This window comes from Gavialis gangeticus, unplaced genomic scaffold (assembly GCF_001723915.1).
Source record: "Gavialis gangeticus isolate Ggan-Ray unplaced genomic scaffold, GavGan_comp1, whole genome shotgun sequence".
NCBI classification, from domain to species: domain Eukaryota; kingdom Metazoa; phylum Chordata; order Crocodylia; family Gavialidae; genus Gavialis; species Gavialis gangeticus.
This window is the reverse complement of record NW_017729024.1, coordinates 150,367,023-150,385,372: the sequence shown is the minus strand read 5'-3', so window position 1 is coordinate 150,385,372 and position 18,350 is coordinate 150,367,023. Positions and strand designations below refer to the sequence as shown.

The window sequence follows — 18,350 nt, the reverse complement described above, 5'->3', positions numbered from 1 at the left end:
AGTGTTTTCCAACCTTAAAACACAGTAAATTTTCCTGTTCTGATTTGTGATAAAAAAAAATAATTTTGCAAATTGTTGTCATAGAAAAATCTGGAAAAAAGGTGAAACAAAATATTTTCTGAATACATTTAACACATTTTGTTTTGATTTAAATCTTTTTCATCGTCTACATTATTTCACTGTATCTTACATTTTGGAACAAAATATTATTCAATATTTATTTTAGTTGAAAAACAGGTTTTCATTAGCAAATGTCAAAATAGCATGCTTCAAAACAGTATTCTATTGTTTGTATATAGAGGGTTTGTGAAATCAATCCTTTCCTGCGAACAATTTCAGGTTTGATGAAAACAGGTTGTCAAAAAATTCCTGACCATCTCTGTGCTTTACCCTTTCCTTCCCAAGGAAATTATCAGAAGAACTGATAATTCAGCTAGTGAGTGAGGTCTGTTGGGCTCATCATACTTTCAGTTGTCTGTGGACACGTCTACATGTACATTAATGCACTTTTTCTAATGTGCATTAAATTTAATACCTCCAACGTGAGGTACTAAATTAATGTCCAATAGCACATTTGCATGCTGTTCTTGGTGATGCTTAGTGAGCAGTAAACTATTTTACTGCACATTAGCATAATATCACATTTTTATGTGACATTTTAATGTAAAATAGTCTACTGCACATTAAAGTGCATGTGTAGAGGTGCCTTGCATGTCTCTGTGGTGTGGAAACAGGACATTTAAAGACAAGTGAAGGTATCCAACTGGAAGAGGGTTCAGGTTGTCTTTTCTGGTGTTTGGAAAATGTTGATGGCTTAAAATCGTGGAACCAGTTGGGTAAGTAAGACTTGGCTTTGAACATCTCCTGACTAAGCTCTGGGTTCTTTTCTGTATTGTCTTTTTATTTTGGGGAAGGAAAAGAACTGATGGATATTAAATAGATTGCACAACCCCCTGCCCCACCCCCTTATGAACCCATGAAAAAAGAAAAAGTAATTTCTCATTTATCTCAATGGAAATGGTATTATTTAAACCAACTTGAAGCTACCTATGGGTGGCTGAGATGCATTTCGCTGTGCTTTAAAACCATTAATACTTTCTTAGACTTGTCTATACAGTACTAAAGTGCTCAAATCATTCACAGAAAAATTAAAGAGAAGAAAACAGTATTAATCTTGCATAGAAGCAATATAGAGTACAGGAAACCCTCACTATTTGCAAATTTGGCATTCGCAGTTTCAAATATTCATGGTGTAGCGTGATGACACTTTGTTACAGCACCGGAGGCATCTGTGGGAGCTCCCACTGCCACCAGTGCAGCCATGCCCCCCCAGCTGCCGGGGGTAAGCACCGGGGCATAAACACAGACAACATTCATGAATGCAGTACAGTATTCTTGGATTTCCCCATTCGCAAGGATCTTTAGAACATATCCCCCATGAATGGCAAGGGTCTCCTGTATAGGCAGCTCCCATTCACCAAAACATTTCATAACAAAATCTATATATTTATGCTTAATTTAGGGCTGAAACAACAGCTGTGTATGCTCTCCAGAAACATGTAAGTGTGCTGATGCTTGTGGGAATGATAAGGGAAAAGGGGAGAGATTATTGTAAAATTATTTTGCTTATGTAGATTAAAAAACAAAGGGAGAAAATAATGATTCAGTCTCTGTTTTTATTTCCCCAAAGAATAGCCAGGGCATCACTCTCCTTTATGCTAAAAAAGATTTGGGAGATGCAACCTTTAAAATGAAATTATGAAAATAATCTGTTGAAATGGGATTTATTTCCAGTGTTCCCAGGTGTCATTCACAATAGAACATGCCATTCTATAAAGTAAAACCCTGAGCATATGCTGTTGTATTTCTGACTCTTACTTAAGTTACGATCGAAGAAACAGATAAATATTAGACAGTCTTTTCCATTAAGTTTATTGCATTTAAATGTATATACCGTATTGCCCGTTCCCACTATTTCCATTCTTTTTGTTATTGCATTTATAGTGAACATATAAGAAATAAATGTTCCACTGAGTATGCATATCTTACAGTTCAGGCAGGACAATATAACACAGATGAGTGAGTACAGATCTACATTCAAAATGTAAAATAAGGCAAGCAAGATAAACAGCATTAGACTCAGCAACCATTGACTAGACTTTTAACATCAAGCTTCCTCTGAAAACACAAAGATAGTTCTTGCAAAACACAAAAATGAACTTAAAACATGTTAAAATTTGTTCCTACCTTCAAGGCACTGTTGTATAACTTGTAATGTCAATTTAAAAAACAAAAAACCAGAAATAATTCAGTTGATTGTAAATCTCATCTGATTAATTTATCTTTCTCTCTCATTCTATTGTTAAATAAACAAGAATCATATTCTTTGATCACAATAATATAAACAAATATTTAATTTTAACAAAAAAGAAGAGCCAAACTTTTTTAACACTTAGCAATTATAAATTCAAAGGGTACATCCCAGAAAGATGTGCTTTTGTTACTTAGCATTGAAGAATTGAACCTCTTAGGTTATAACCAATCTTTTACAGGGTCATGAAGAGACTAGCAATAATAAATTACAAACAGATGACCTGGTATGATAAAATAATAAATCTACAGTAAATCTGCTATAGTAGTTCAAGCTGCTGGGGGAGAATGAAAAACTCCAAGAATTTAACATTCTGTGTCTCTTATAGATACAGAGCCATACAAAAATTTTATACTTTTGCTGATGCAAAGTAGCAGAGCTCTGCAAGCTGGTGTTCAGAAACTCGTACAAAAAGAAAACTAGGGATACTGACTTCAACAGGAAATCTCATTCTACTGCCTTTCAGCATTTCGTCAGCATGGGATACTTCATGATCTGAGAATTGAGACTGATTTTAGCTTTCAAATTTGAGAACTTCATTGCCCGCAGTCAGCAATCTGAATCTGAGTCTGGTCCTAGAGCTGCCTGAAGCTCATTCTACCCAGGAAAACAAGAGCGTATTTTGCTCCTCCCGATAAGTTACCTATGGATTTCAGGAGCTTGGAAGCCAGAAAGGTCTATAAGAGTCACCTTGTGGAATTTCCTGCAAATATTTTCTGCTTGGGGGAGAAAGCTGAGCTGTAGATGGTAGGGTTGGGAAGAGAGAGGTGGGTGTGATAGGAGATATACTGCTAAGGCAAGCAAAGTTTGACCTTTGAACATATGTAAAATATCATGATATAGTCACAGTCAGCACATAGATTCAAGTCAGCCAGTACAGTTAGCTCCAAGCATAAGGACCCAAGAAGTTAAAATGTGTATAGCCAGAATTACTTGTGCGTTGTGGTTGAAGAGTAATTGGTTTAAGGATGATTTTGGCTCTACTTTTGTATTTTTGTGGCTTCTGTTTCCTAGATTTTTTTAGTTTAATTAATTATTCCTTGCCAGAATTTCAGGACAGGCCTCTTAAATTGTCCTGATAGAACCTGCATATGCATTGTAAATGAGAGGTATTTAGCTGTTAGTCTGAAGTCAGACAGAAGGCATGGTGCCTTATAGACTAATTCTGAGATAAATACGCTTTTGTAAGCAGCAGCTTGCTTTGTAGGATCCTATAAAAGGATCATGCTATCAAATTCCTTTCACAATATCTAAAAAAGTAATCTGTTGCTTAAAAAACCTGTGTAGCTCCAAATTAGTCTATAAGCTGCAACTCTGCCCTGTCCTATGCATATTAAATCGATATGTAAGGTAGCTTACATACCTGTGTACAGTAATCATTTGAATATGCACAGACTGGGTAATTTTTCTTCAATAAGTATTTGTTCATCTCTAGCTTGATGTCTGGAATCATAGAATAAATATCCAGGAACTTTTGCTTGTAGCAACCATGTACATAAAATAGATTCTGTAAGAAGGGAAGATTTGGCAGTACAATATCAAATTATAGTGCACAGAAGTATGATGGAGATGGAGTTAGAGACTGGAGATTCCATGGGACGGGAAGCAGAGTTGCTCTTTTTTTTTTCTTGAGAGGGAATCCTAACTTGATTCATGCTGAGCATCTATGATGCAGTTATCTGAAGTAGGCACTGTCAATTTTCAATTAAATTAGCAGGATTGCAGTTCTCAGTCTCTCTCAGGATTTGGCCTAATAGTTTTATTATGAGGAGACAAGGGTATCCACAAAAAAATGTTGTGGATTCTTAATCACTTCATCATTACTACTTTAATATGCATAGGTATTTTTACATGGCAGGCAATTCTGAAATATATTAAATATATGCCAATAGGTACAAATGGCCTGTACTTTTTTCCCCTGATATTGTTTTTAACTGCTGTGCCAGGATGCACTTCATTTCAGGACACTTGCTGATGTATAAAGCTAGCTCTTTGTGTTTGGCTACTGTGAATGTCTTAGAGAACCAAGCAATTCTACAGAAATGTTTGCAAGATATTGTTTAAAAGAAGAAAAACTAAAAGTCCTCTTGGGTTATATTCTAGTGCAGCACATAATTCCCAACATTTCTAGTTCAGGAATTAAATTTGTGTATCAAGTGAAGATTAACATGCATCACAAACCAAATAAACACTAAAGTTTAATAAGTAATCTGAGGTTCTTAGCTATGAAGTTGTTTTTACCAAAAAAGTTTATAATCTTGGAATGTTATTAACATAATCAAGATGGACAACAACATCAAGCAATTTATTTTTTAATATAGTGCATATATCTTTACTTGCTCTAACAATAAATATTAATATGATAATGATACAAATTCATATAAAAGCTGTAACTGTTTTGGTTTATATGTAGTGCACTGGAAGATTGAGGCTGAGTGTAATAAAACACAGTATCTTGACCAGGGAAATGTTTATCAGTGATCACTATCCAAACATTTGAGACTCTCTGCTTTTTATTTAGGCTTTAAACCTTGTGCTAATTAGGGTACAACATTAAACTCATTCTTTAATTTAAAATGAGTCAAACTGGATATCTATTCCCAAAGTCAACATTACAGGCAGTAACTACTACTTCCAGATCCAGAAAGACTGTAAACAAGGTTTTATGAGCACCCCCTTCTCAGTCTTGTGTGTTAATCATATTTTCTTTTTGGTTGTCTGTTTTGTTTGCCAAATGGCAAAATAGCATTGACATTGTAATCTGTGCAACTCAAGAGCTGGCTTTTCTTTTCTCCTGAACAAGAAGCTACATATATTTGCCTACATTAGTTTCTTAAAGTACTTTCACAGGGACAGGGGAAAAATTCTTGAATGTTTTCTCCTTTACTTAAAATAAATGTTTCCTGCTTCTTTTAAATAAAAGGATGTTTAATTTTCTTCTGTGGACTCAAGCAGGCATTTGTAATGGAAAAGCAGTCAATTACACAGTGGTCATGAACAGGTGTCACGTTTGTGCCAGGGCAGAAACCATTTTCTTGGCACAAAAAGAGAGAGTATACATTTGTCTAAGAGATTTCTTGTGAAAGAGAATTGAGTCTTTTTTGCAAGGAAGTTAGATTTATATGAGGAACATCTCTCTCTCTCTCTCTCCTGATCTATTTTGAATGATTGTCCACTTCTTCAGGTGTGCAGGATACCCACAACCAGAGAACCATAGTCTGCTGTTCTCCCTTCTTCCCTCCCAAGAGGGAAGGAGAGCACTGGCTCTGTGATAGTTCATCCAGGGACAAGCTGTCAGAAAGCCCTGTGGGGATCCTGCAGGGAATATCCCCTCCCTTCTCAGCAATCATCCAGTCAGCGTGTGGGGGGCATTCTCCTGTGATAGCCACCCCTCTTGTACCAATCAACTGATCAGAGGGAGCATGGGGAAGAATTTGCAGAGAAATTCTTACTGCTAGAAATGAACCAGTGTATAGATTTCATTTGCTGAATATATATTATAACTATATATTGGCACCTTTAATTGCTGGTATTAATTCTGTGGCAACTTCACAAGCTGCAATGGCTTGCGGCTTATTACAATGGCTTATTACAGGACTACCTGCAGCTGTATCATTTGGTACTGTGGTTCTAACTTGTCTCACAAGTTAAGCAGCATTAGACCCAGCTCTTTACCTGAATGGGAATTTATGAAAGAATAATCAAGGATGTTATAGGAGGTTCTAGTGATGATTCTGTAGGTAGCTTGCTTCGCTACTAGTACTACACCAAAATCCAAGAATGGGGGAACATGTCACTGTTCTTCTGGAAGTGTTGTCTTTTGCATAAGTTATACAAGCGAGGCCCTGCCCATTTGTGGTCATTGGCAATTTGCATAAGAATGGGGACATTAACCCAATTAAATTAAGTGTATTGTTATCATTGTATTTTATTTAATATTGCTTATTTTCCTTAGTTCTTTGTTATTCTTTGAGGTGAAAGAAGTTATGTAAACATCCAGAACAGCAAAACCTTTCTAGTGTCCAATAGGACTAGCAGAAAAGGTCATCTGAAGTGACCATTAGTGTCTTCTAATTGACATACAGAAGACCTGAACTTATTACATTCAGGGACACTTTCAGGTAAGCTCTAAAAACAGGAGGTTGCCTAATTAGGGCAGATATTTGTGTCCAGGTTCTATTCTACCTATTAGGCATCTAAGTGAACTTTGGCCCTAAGTTCAAATTTATTCCACCCTTGTCAGGTCACTGTAAATGTTATACTTTTATAACATGACATTATCTGACCCTTATAAGCCTAACAGAAAAGCACTGAGGAGGATGACTTGCTCATCTTTGGTATTAAGTTTTTCAGGGGTTCAAACAGGACCAAAGAGAAATGTACTTAGATACTTAAGCCTGCTTCCTTGCCCAATATATGGAATATATCTGGCCATTGATGTTTGAGTCAGTGCTAGGGCCTTTCAGTACTGTACATGTATAGTCATTTTTTTACTAATTTGAGTAGTACTGGCCACAATCCTATAGTACAAAATGTGGCCTTTTGTATTCAGTCAGGAAGTCAAAGCAATTGTAGCACCTTAAACTTCCTTAGCTCACTTCATATCTCTTCCTCATATATAAAATGATACTAAATAAAAAAAAAATTGAGGATTTTTGTATTTTCGTAGGAAATGGTAAAAAAATATATATTGCATAAGAACTATGATAAAGATTCCCCTTGATCAGTCCTTTGGTGGGAAAAAAGGCTTGTTTGTGTTAAATTTGTTCAATCTCCTAGTAAAAGGCATTTTTGTTTGGTGTAAGCACTTCAAGATTGAAAAGTACTTTCGTGAAGGTGAACTTACCTCCATAATATAAATTTTTAGATAATGGCCCTGATCCTGTATCTCTTGTTTCCTCAGTGAAAGCAGGACTGGACCCAATGTAAAAAGCAAAGCCTAATAGGCTAAGATTAACATGGGTTAGTCTTAACTAATTGATTTTTGAATAGTAGAAAGATTTTTTTTTTTTAACTAGAAGGAACATAACCACAACAGGGACATCTGACACAGCCCATGTGTATGTGCAATATTAGGATACAGTACTGTGTTTACAAAGTGATTATTTAGCAGAGAGGCAATTTCAAGTCTATATTTTAAAAACGTTATAGGAGATAATGACTTTGGTTACACAACTAGAAAGCTCTAATTAGAAGCATAATAGATATTTGAAATACATAGTTGTAATATATCCTTCTGTAGTTTGCAATGGTCAAATGATGTTTGCTTTTTCTTGATTTGCAGGCTCCTGAATTAAAGAGAACATACATATTATTGCCAACTGACATAAATCCTGCTAACTGTTTTATACTCACTACTGTATTTAACTTCTTTAGATTGTCAATGTAATTCTGATTCAGTCTCAGACTGGGAATGACATTTTCAATCTTTCAATAATATTTAACATTAGTGAGTGCACATTAAGTATCTTTGAGCATTTGGGTCTCAGTGACTTAGGAACATGGGGCTGGAGGCTGAATTCACCCTTCACATGCTTATGTGGTATGTACATAACCATGTATCTGAGTTTTATGGAGCTTAAGCAGAGTTTGGGATTTTATTCCAACAGGGTTACTGTGTGTGCATACTGGTCAGAAGTGAAATACATCAGGACACCTCCTACTAGCCCAACAGCCTAGTGATTGAGGCATTTGTTCAAGGAACATGCAGGTTAGAGGACACTTCTCACCCAGGTTGAGTCTGAACCTGCCACTTTGGTGCAAAAATGGGAACTAGGGTCGGTCTCCTAACTGATTTAGGCTTTTACGAGCCTAAGGTTCTTTGAAAGTCAGTGGGACTTTGGCTCCTATGTTTCTTAGGTACCTTTGTAAATTACACTTCAATCTCATTCTCATCTGGTCATTTGTTTCATATGGGCTTTAGCTGACACTACTCCTTTCAGTTCATATGCACACAGAGACTATAAGGTTACCATAAGCCCTGTCTTATTGGGGCAGATCAGTGGAATGCTGGAACACCAGTTAAGAGGTATGGGGGATAGACACAACTTCTGGATTGCTCAGGGTTTTGTCCTCAGCTGGCAGACCTGGCCCAAATTAAAATTAGCCTGAGCTGGAACTGTGACTGGGGTAGAGAACCAGGAAGCTGTAACTGGCCTCCTCAGGGATAACCTTCCAATCTTTCTACACACTTCTTGTTCTCCAGAAACATGACACCTGCTCTTCCCACCCCATTCTGTCACTCACTCCTCTCACAACAGTTTATCTCTTTGCTCTCTCTTTTCTTTGTGGGTCTTTGCTTCCCTCCCTCTGTCTACTTACTTCTACTGAGGCCATATTTTATAAAATAAATTCTACCCTTCCCACTACCTATGGCTCCTTCACTCCCTGCTCTCACTGTGGAGATTTTTTTTTTATTTGGCTCTAATCCCACAAAGTCTTTGCAATATGAGTAATCCTAATGCACGTGAGCAATCACACAGATGGCAACACGACTGTTTAAGGAGTAGTGTTTAAGGAACACTCACATGACTATGGCTTTGCCTCTTCATCCCAATTTTTAATAAAAATTTCATCCCAATTTTAATTGCTGGGTAAATTTTCATTACTACATAAATACAAATAAATCCCAAACATGGTAAAAGCTAAATTAAAACATAGCATTGAGTTGGATTTCTGAATTAATTGTAAGGTTCTGTCAATGATGAATGAGTATTATCTGTATTCACTCCAACTTTCTGTCACATCCACATAATGCATACTGAAAATAGATATGATAAGGACAAAATAAATTTTTCCTTTTAAATCTTCTGATCACAGAATAGCCTAGTAAATTGCTAATATGCCTTCTCCTCTACTTACCTTGTATTGGGAACTGATTTAAACTTTTCTATGCCTGGTACTGCTATTTTCAACACCATTGCTTTCTTCTGATTTACTATTAAAAATAAGGGGGGAAAAAACAAAACATGTTCAACTTCAAACTCAAAACAAACTTTTAACATGCAAAGATTGTAAAACACAGAGCAGAAAATGAATGGATTGTATTTTTTTCCAATAAAATATAATAGTGAAATAATTTATTTGGTCTTTTTACCAACCAGCTAGTGACCATTCCAGTGCTTTCTGAAATCAATTCAGTCTTTTTTTTTTTTTTATTCTTAAAAATCTTTGGAATAGGTTATTATACTTGCACGGTAATATTGGCACAATTAACAATGTTCTCCATTTCAGGATTGAAAAAAGGCTGTGCACTTATCCAGAATATCCACTTGTGCAAGTTAATAAAAGCAATGCTCACTAAGTACACTCTCTTAGCAGTCCTGAACTTGAGTAGGACCTATCATTTTCAAGGTTTCTAACAGCCATGAAACTAACTTTTAGAAACGGTGAAAATTACAAAGTGAATTAGTTTCTTGGTTGCCAATATCACTTCACTGACAGCATTGTGTAGTTAATGAGCACTGTTTACAGCAGTGTCAGTGCTGTGGTATTAGCAGCCCCAAGGCAGACCAGTCATTTTCATTTTCTAATAGCAGCTGTGAAGCTTACCAGCCCCCTTTGACATCTGCTTCCTTTTCAACATTTCCAGAAAGTTAACCAGAATGCGGTTACTTTACAAAGTAGATAAAGGGTTTGAAATGTGCTGTGCACATAAACATTTTATACATTTAACCTACTGGTTATCTACACATAGGTTATCTGCCACAGTGTGATCAAGAAGGGACCAGCTGGTACTGGCATTGTTTGATGTAGTTACAGTATGCACATAAGTTAAGTATAATGTATTATAACAATAGCAAAACTGAACTTGTTAGTTTCAACAGGATAAATACATGCCATGCTAAAAGGGAGGTTGTTGGGAGTCTACCTAATAAAAACAACCCTATCTACTGAATAGGTAGGAGCAATACCTGTGATAACAGCACATAGTTTCCTATTTTAATTGCCAGGGTATTCCAGACAATTCTGGAGAGGTCACTTATTAGGGACAGTTTGGGCTCCATAGTATAGTACTCCATCCTTAGCTTCTCTAGTGACACTACCAAAAGGGGTCATTCCACACAAGCATCAATTTTGACTGTGTGCATGTTGTGGACTCTTGATCACTGGGAAAAGGACTGAAACCATTATCTCATTTCACAGTCATTTCTAACAATACGTGCAGGTATTAGAAAGTATTTCACATGAGAAGAGTTATCGTTTATCTCAGCAGCCAAAATGATTTGTGGCAACAATCTCATTTTAAAAAGTTATAACCTAAAACAATGAACTGACTCCATAGGAAAAAAAAATCCAGATCACCTGGTACATCAATCTGCATTTAAGCACCTACTAATATAGATTTTTTTTTTTTACCATAAAACCATTGCAATGAGACAAAGTGTGAACACTTAATTAATATTTCCTAAATGTGCATTTATCCAATAGAAGAGAACTCCAATCTCCTAGGTAAAGATCAAACTGCTATAAAGGAACCATTTCAAGCTCCCATGAAAATGCCATATTAAATGATATGAGTAAGAGCTTCTTTTTTTTTCTTTTTAAGACCAATAGACCTCAGTTTCAATAAGGCTGTTTGTGATAAAAACATGGTAATATGAAGCTAAGGGAACTACTCTGTTCTTGATATAAGACATCCACAATATCCCAAAATGCTTTAAAACATCATGAATATAATGACAGAATTAAGTAAATAGCAGCAGAGCTACACAGCATTTAGGATACAGGGGCTGTGGAAATAAATGGATGAGGCAAAAGGAAACAGGGAACATGGCTTCATATAGTAGAAAATATAGAAAAATGGTGCCAACAAAATACAAAGGGATAAAGAAGAGATCAGGTACTTGACAAATGGAAAAAGTAAAGAGGGAAGTCCTTGAAATGGCTGAGAAGCGAATTGGGAGGCATGTGGGGGGAGTAGGGGGTAGAGCACAGGATTCTGCTTTCCAAAGGTAGAAATACAGACTGCTTGTACAGGTAGAAAAAACCCATCTGGGTTGAACTAATGTGTTTCCTCTTCTAGTAAATCTCATATCTGGTGTCCACCTGGAGTTGCATAAAAGGACACAAGGAATTCATCCAGAAAGCTACCTGCTTTCTCAGCACCCAAGTTGCTGTATTCTCTGTGTCTGATGCACTCTACCAAAAGGAAGGAAGTGGCGAGTGTATCCACCTAGCCTTACGGATGCAGGTCCTCTCCATATCCTGAGCTAAAAAACTGCCAGTATGGTGAGACATGCCAGGCTTAGATCATGCTAATTCCTGACAAATGTTTCTTCCCCAAATCTTCTCTATCTTATCCCTGGTCACACAGCTTAACAAACCAGCTCCACTGTGGGCATGTCTACACAAGATGTTTACTGTGGAGCTGCCTAATTAGCTCCACAGTAAACATCTCAACTTCTAAACATGCAGTCCTGTTAGACCACAGTAAACTAATAAAGTCCACCACAGGTTACTGCTTCTAAATACAAGTAGTATCCTGTGGTGGAGTTTTTTAGTGCGCAGCAACACACATGTAGATGCTGACAGGGCTAGGTGGGGCACAAGGGTGCTTCAGTGCAGGGGCTGCCTGCTGGTTAACCTTGCTATGGAGCACCCTTGTGCCCCAGCTAACAACTCCACAGCATGTTGAGCCAGTCTGGAGCAGCCCCTGGGCCCCCTGCCAGCTGGGGCTGCTCCAGCCCAGATCAACGTGCTGTGATCTTGAGCGCACATTCAAACACAGTGCCCAGAATCAATAAAATCCAGCATAATATGTGCTGAAGTTTATTGCTTCAAATTAATTGCACGTGTATATGCTCCCTGTATGTAGGGTTTTCCAGGGTACCTAGTATATGTAACACTGAATTAGAAACATTAAGCATATGGATAAAAGATGGAGATTGTTCTATCTGAAATGATCTCCCTCAGTGTCAGGAAGTTTGAGAGAAGTACATGGACATTGTACCAGGTTAGCAAATAATAAAAAATGCATCAAAATAATGACTACTACCAAAATAAATAAATAAATAAAAAGCCCAAAGCAAGATAAAGAAAAAGATGAAGATGAAGAACTGAACAAGATGGAGAAGTTGTATTCTGTACATGCTGGTACATGGCAAAATGGGAATTGGAAAGACTTCAAGGAAGGGAATTAGAACAATACATAGGAAAGTATACTGTTATTCTTTACATCAAAGACCTGAGAATCTTATGTTAAGACCTGAGAATCTTTTTTACTCTGAGTTATCTGGTGTTAACACTATTTGATATTTGTCTCTTACAAGTTAGCACAGTGCCAGCATATATTATCTAATAAGTTATTACTTACAGTTGCTCAATTTGTTCAAATTCTTTTTCACCTTCTGTGTGACAAAGAAAACCCTGTGGTTATAATAGCACTCAAGTTAATGAACATACCTATTATGATATTAGTTTAATGGAAAATATTTCTCTTAATTTTTAATGATAAATCAATAAGCTAAAAAATAAAAGGAAGCATACAACCAATTAAATCCTGTAATTATTCTCACACAGAATATCAGTATACAGATCAGATCCATTTTTGTTAATACTAATTTCCATACCCCATACCATATCATACCTATGTAACTCTGAAATATCTTTAAGAGTTTATAAATTGGACTTTGAGCTTTTTCTCTACACATCACACATCCTGTTAGTTGACCCAAACATATGGCAGTTTGACTCAAGTATTCATGCCTTTGACACATGCAATAAAATTCACACCTCTAGCCATGCTTAGAAAAATGCCAGAAAAACAATGCAATTTTAGCATTTTTCTCTAAAACCCACTGAGATCATTCTGTTGGTCTGTTTCAGTGTAAAAGGATATCTAAAAGCAGGGTCTGAACTCAGAGATCTGTCCAGTCATTATGTTTTACTATAAAATATTCTTACTTTTCTCCCTATCAAAATAGTCTCAATATAAATTTTGTTATTGTTATAAAAAAGATACCCTACCTGCAAGCATTTCTTTCTTTTTGGAGTATATCTCATAAAGGAAAATAAGAGCTACTAATACAATAACTTCAGCAGCTATTGCAAAAAATGGTTTGAGTGGCACCATGTAGTTGAGAACTTTAAGATTCACTTCTCCATTGTTTTCTCCTAGTTTGAATACAGCTTGGCACACGTATAATCCACCATCTTGCCCTGTGAGCTTCATAATCTTGAGATGGGTTTTGTTGGCAGGTGTTTTATCAATTATGTACTTCTCTGGCATCAGGGAATCATTAATACGAACCTAATATAAAGACATTTAAAAATCATTAATGCAAAATTTAAAATATTAATGTAAGTGTGTATGTTTTGAAAACTGAAAAGTCTGTATGCATCAGGGTCATATAAGATCAAGTGATGTTTTTGTAGCATATTTTATTTAAATGTATAAACTCCAAAATCTGTGACAATTCCTGAGAGATGTTGAATACTTGCTAATTAGACTGGGCCTCGTGAAGCACTTACTAGATTCAATTAAAGTTTTGCTATTGATTTCACTGCATGTAAGACCAAGAAGAAGTCAGTGTAGATGTGCACTTTAGGGTAAAAACAGATGTTGCAGTTCTGAATGACCCAAGTCAAAACCTGGAAGCAGCATAGTCCTTTACATGCACAGCTTCTCCTTGGACAAAAAAGGCAAGAAATAAGATAAACTGCAATAGTCCCAGAAAAAAAGTGTTATCTTGGATAAAGTGTACTCAGTCTTAAAGTGGGAAAACAGGCTTTTACATCTGTAAGGGTGGAAACAGAGGCCATCTGACCTCATTTGTGCAATCATAAAATTTATGGCAGCACAAATAGTGCTATCCTTTGTCATGCCACAGCAAAGGAAAAACTTTGGCCCAGCAAAAGGTAGTATTGTAATAGACTTTGCCAATTTATTGCAGCAGACATCTATTAGTTCTGTGGAACTGAGCTGCTCACACACTCCAACCACCCTGGACAGGTGCCTCCCAAGCCCCTGGACCACATGCCCAGCTTTTCCTGCTTACAAAGAAGTTCCAGGGATTCTTGGGGCACCTCTCCATAAGCAGGGAAATTGGGGTTCTCCACTGATCCAGTCATCCCCTATGATCCCAGGAGCAATCTGGGGAATGCTTGCCTGCTCCTAGAATTGCCAGGAATGGGTCTGGGTGAGCAGGGAAAGTGGGGTTTTCCTTCTACAACTGATTCACTTTATTCAGTGACATCTGTTTCTAGCCTAGGTTTCCAGGATAAAAATCTTCATTCTGAGGGAAATCTGACATTTGTTTTTACCCCTATGGACCCAGGAGTGTCAAATTCATTCATTCATTCATTCTTAGTCAAGTGGCCAGCTCTCCAGGCTGGACTGGGCCCACAGATTGGCCACCCATGCCAGATCCAGCGTGCATCCTGGACCAGCCACAGTGGGTGCTGCATGCAGTAAATCCTGGACTGGCTGAAACAGGCACTACATGCAAGGCTGATCACCATGTGCCACATGCAATGTGTAGACCCACAGGCTATACCAGCGGCTGGATTATATGGTTCTGTGGCTGGATCCAACCTGCAGGCCATATCTTTGACACCCCTGTTCTAGGCTAATTAAATCAGAAAAAATAGCATGAGCTTTCATAAGCAATGGGCTTACTTCAGATTCTGTGAAGGGACTGCAGGAAGTAGAATTTCTAAATAGAAATATCTATGCTTGGCCAGGCATTCAGCAGGTCACTGGGGAACAGGGTCAAAACAGAAAACTGGTGGCAGTCAAAGTTACAGCAGTGTGACCAGTCCCATAGACTCAGCATCTCTAACATTTGGCACTGGAAAACAAATTTTGAACTGATAACCTAAACTAGGATCCCACATATGTGCAGAGACAGTTGGTTTCAGTAGCTAGGTGTCTTCAACTTCTATGTAGGCTTCGCTGCCATCCAGCACAGTGCCTGAATGTTACATAGGTCCCTAGAGAACCCTAATGTAATAGGTATGCTCTGTGTAAGGCTAATATACACACCAAGAGCACTAAGTACAGTACAAACTGGAGCAATTTGTCACTTCCAGCCAACAGTGGCACATAACTTTGAAGAGTCTAATGGTTAACTCTGCCATCCAGGAAGTAGGAAAACTAGGTTCTAGGCCAGGGGTGTGCAAAACAGAGGATCCAGCCAGCACCTGGACTCCATTTCCCTGCAGCCCCTGTCCATATCACTGTAGCTGGTTTTCATGGAGACCCCAGGAGTGGTGGTGCTGTGACAGTGTGGGGCCAGGGCTGGAAACGCACACGGCTGGGTGGAGGTGCTGCTCCTGGGCTGGGATCTTGCAGTGGTGGCAGCGTGGTCTGGAGCTGTCCAAGTCACAATCCACTGCCAGCATGCCCCTGCCCGGGGCTGCATCCACACATGCCGGCACATGCAGTTTGTGGCACAGACCTTTTTGTGGTGCCACAAACTACTGGGAATTCCTAGTAGAAAAAAAAACCCCTCCAGAAAAAAAAGCACTGCAGAGCATGCAAATAAAGTATGCACCAGGACAAATGTGGAGACGGGGCAGCAGGGCTGTCCAGAGCTGCCTGCTCCCCCCTCACAAGGCACACTGAGCACTAGCCAACTGCAGAGTGGCTGTGGCACAGTGTCTCAGCCTGGGGGCTCTGCAGCATGCAGAGACGGGGAAGCAGGCAGCCCTGAGTTGCCTGCTTCCCTATCTTCACATGCTCCAGTGGAGGTTCTGGTCTGCAGCTGACTAGGGCACAGCGTGCCTTAAGATCCTGCTCTCCCATCTCCACATGCCGCTTCCTAGATGGCTAGGACACAGGGCTGCCTTCCAGCTAGCCCTGCACTGAGACACCCTGTGCTCCAGGAAGCCCTCCCTGCAGCACATGAAGCCTGGTCGTAGCAGCCCTGGGTTGCCAGGCTGACTTCATAGGTCCCCTGCCAGTCCAGACTGCCCCAGCTGGATGCGCTCCATATCGTGCGCAGGAATTTATTTCTGTATGTTGATTGCACATGTGGACATGCCCCAGAATTCAGTTATTCACCTTCTCAGCTGAGTGCTCTAACCACGAGGTTGCACAGGTGAAATCAACCTTGAGAGATGTCTGCCTCTCCCCTGACCATTTGAATCAATTTCTGGGGATAACTGTGAAGTGTTGTGAAGTCTCAATTAGAGGCACCTAAAAGTGCCTTTTGGAATCCCAGTCTTCATAAAGTTTTCTCTAATGATCAGTAACCATAGATTCAGTAATTTTACCATGTGTATGATTTTATATCAGCCATAACTAAAGACCAAGGTAGGACTTGTCAAAGTTGTAATAGGTCCATGTACCATGAGTTAATTATACTTGGCAAGCAGGTTGCCATTTTGTAATCAGTTTTAATGCAATTGTTCTGCCTGTCCAACAACTGGAAATCTTACCTGGTGACTTCCATTAGTTGTATACCAGATCCAAGTGACAGGAATATAGTTGCCACTTTCACATACTATGACAACGGAATCTCCTTCATAACTGACTATGGGCTTTTCTTTTCCTTTAATTTTAGGCACTAAGAATAAATAAAGAAAAATTACCAAGTGAGCACTAATGGACTTAGCTAAAACACAGAGAGCATCAAAGCATTTTAGTAACACATCCATTCACTTTTCTGTTCTTGTATTAACTGGAAAACAATTAGATAGCAGATGGCTACTAATGCTTGATCTAATGAGTAGTTGTTTTTGGCTGATAGTCTATACACAGACTTTCCACTGAAGTTTATAGGAATCCCATTTGCAGAACGGTTGCAATTGCTAGCATCAATACAGTAGTTACAGAAAAGTAGCTTTTAAAGCAAAACGCAAATTCTTGTTATTTTCCCCATATGCAGTTGAGAGTCATCCATACTTCAAATTGCTGTATTCTTTAAAATGCATAAACTTAATATAAAAATTCCTACAATCTCTAAAACTATAAGACTTTTCACTAAAGACCATAACACTGTAAAATAGTAATATCTGGTAAGCTATGTGTGCTGATAAAACTTTTTTTGCAAAATAATATACAATTTATCTTGATTTAAAAAAATCAAGGACTGATGTCAAAGATTTGTAACTACAACATTTATATCATGAAACCTTTGTCAATCTATATAAGCTCCAAGGTAAGTGTCTTGCTCTTTCTTGATTGGACAACCATAAATTTTGAATGTTTTCTGTTGCAAAGTTAAATACATTTGTTCCCAAAAAGGACTCAGGAAAGCTTATAAGACAAAAAATTACAGAAATAGAAAAAACATTCAAGAAGAATCCCTGCCCCACCCTCCAAATCCCCAAATTCAAAAGCAACCCAGTCCTCTTCCACTTCCCTACCTCTGACTAAGGAGAGAGTTCTCCCCCCTGCCCCCTATACAACCCAACCTCCCAACCTCATTTTCAACCCATGTTCAAAACCTCTGTAAAAGAGCACCCCCCCATATTCTCTCAGCACCCCTCTCTATCCACTCCCACGCCCCAGCTGTACATAATATATTGTGTGTATTCAAACTTTCAGTCTACAAATTCACCTTGCAGGTGCTTGCATACTAGTAACATTTGACAACCTGGATGCTACGTAAGTATAACAAATGGATATTAATATAACTTAATTGAATTAATATATGATAAAATACATTTCATAGACTTTTTCAATACTTGCTCAATCTACTAGACCAGCCTTGCTTTATCTGTAAAAACTTAGTTTTTATTCATATATTAGCAATGTACATCAATCCAGCCTGGAGCCTCATTATTCGGTATATATATATGGATTAATAAAAAAATGTTATATCTTTAAAAGAGCTTTTTTAAGTCAGAGTGCCTTTATTACTAGCCCATTTCAATAAAAAGGGACAGCATCAGTAAAACTATAGCCAATCCTGTGCAATTTGGGGAAGAGGGCAAAAACAAAAAAGGCAATAAATTAGAGAAAGGTAAAGGAAGCAGCACAAATTTAATTATTTTACCAAAAAGCCTCCTAAAACTGCTGTATTCTGCAAAG

General features: G+C 38.0%; 1 protein-coding gene across 2 annotated transcripts in view; it reads right to left on the bottom strand.

The window, feature by feature from the left end:
- Window positions 1–3,362: 3,362 nt before the first annotated feature.
- The window catches only part of EMB (embigin), a 48,353-nt gene continuing 33,365 nt past the window's right edge, over window positions 3,363–18,350 (bottom strand). The window contains exons 7-11 of one of the 2 annotated variants that reach the window (XM_019517889.1): window positions 16,754–16,881; window positions 13,340–13,622; window positions 12,687–12,720; window positions 9,233–9,308; window positions 3,363–3,878 (exon numbers count right to left, since the gene is read on the bottom strand). In XM_019517889.1, coding sequence (XP_019373434.1) covers window positions 9,251–9,308; window positions 12,687–12,720; window positions 13,340–13,622; window positions 16,754–16,881 — 503 coding nt within the window. In that variant the 3' untranslated portion in view covers window positions 3,363–3,878; window positions 9,233–9,250. Of the gene's footprint in view, window positions 7,660–9,232; window positions 9,309–12,686; window positions 12,721–13,339; window positions 13,623–16,753; window positions 16,882–18,350 lie in introns of both variants that reach the window. The other variant, XM_019517888.1, reaches the window with a different exon arrangement.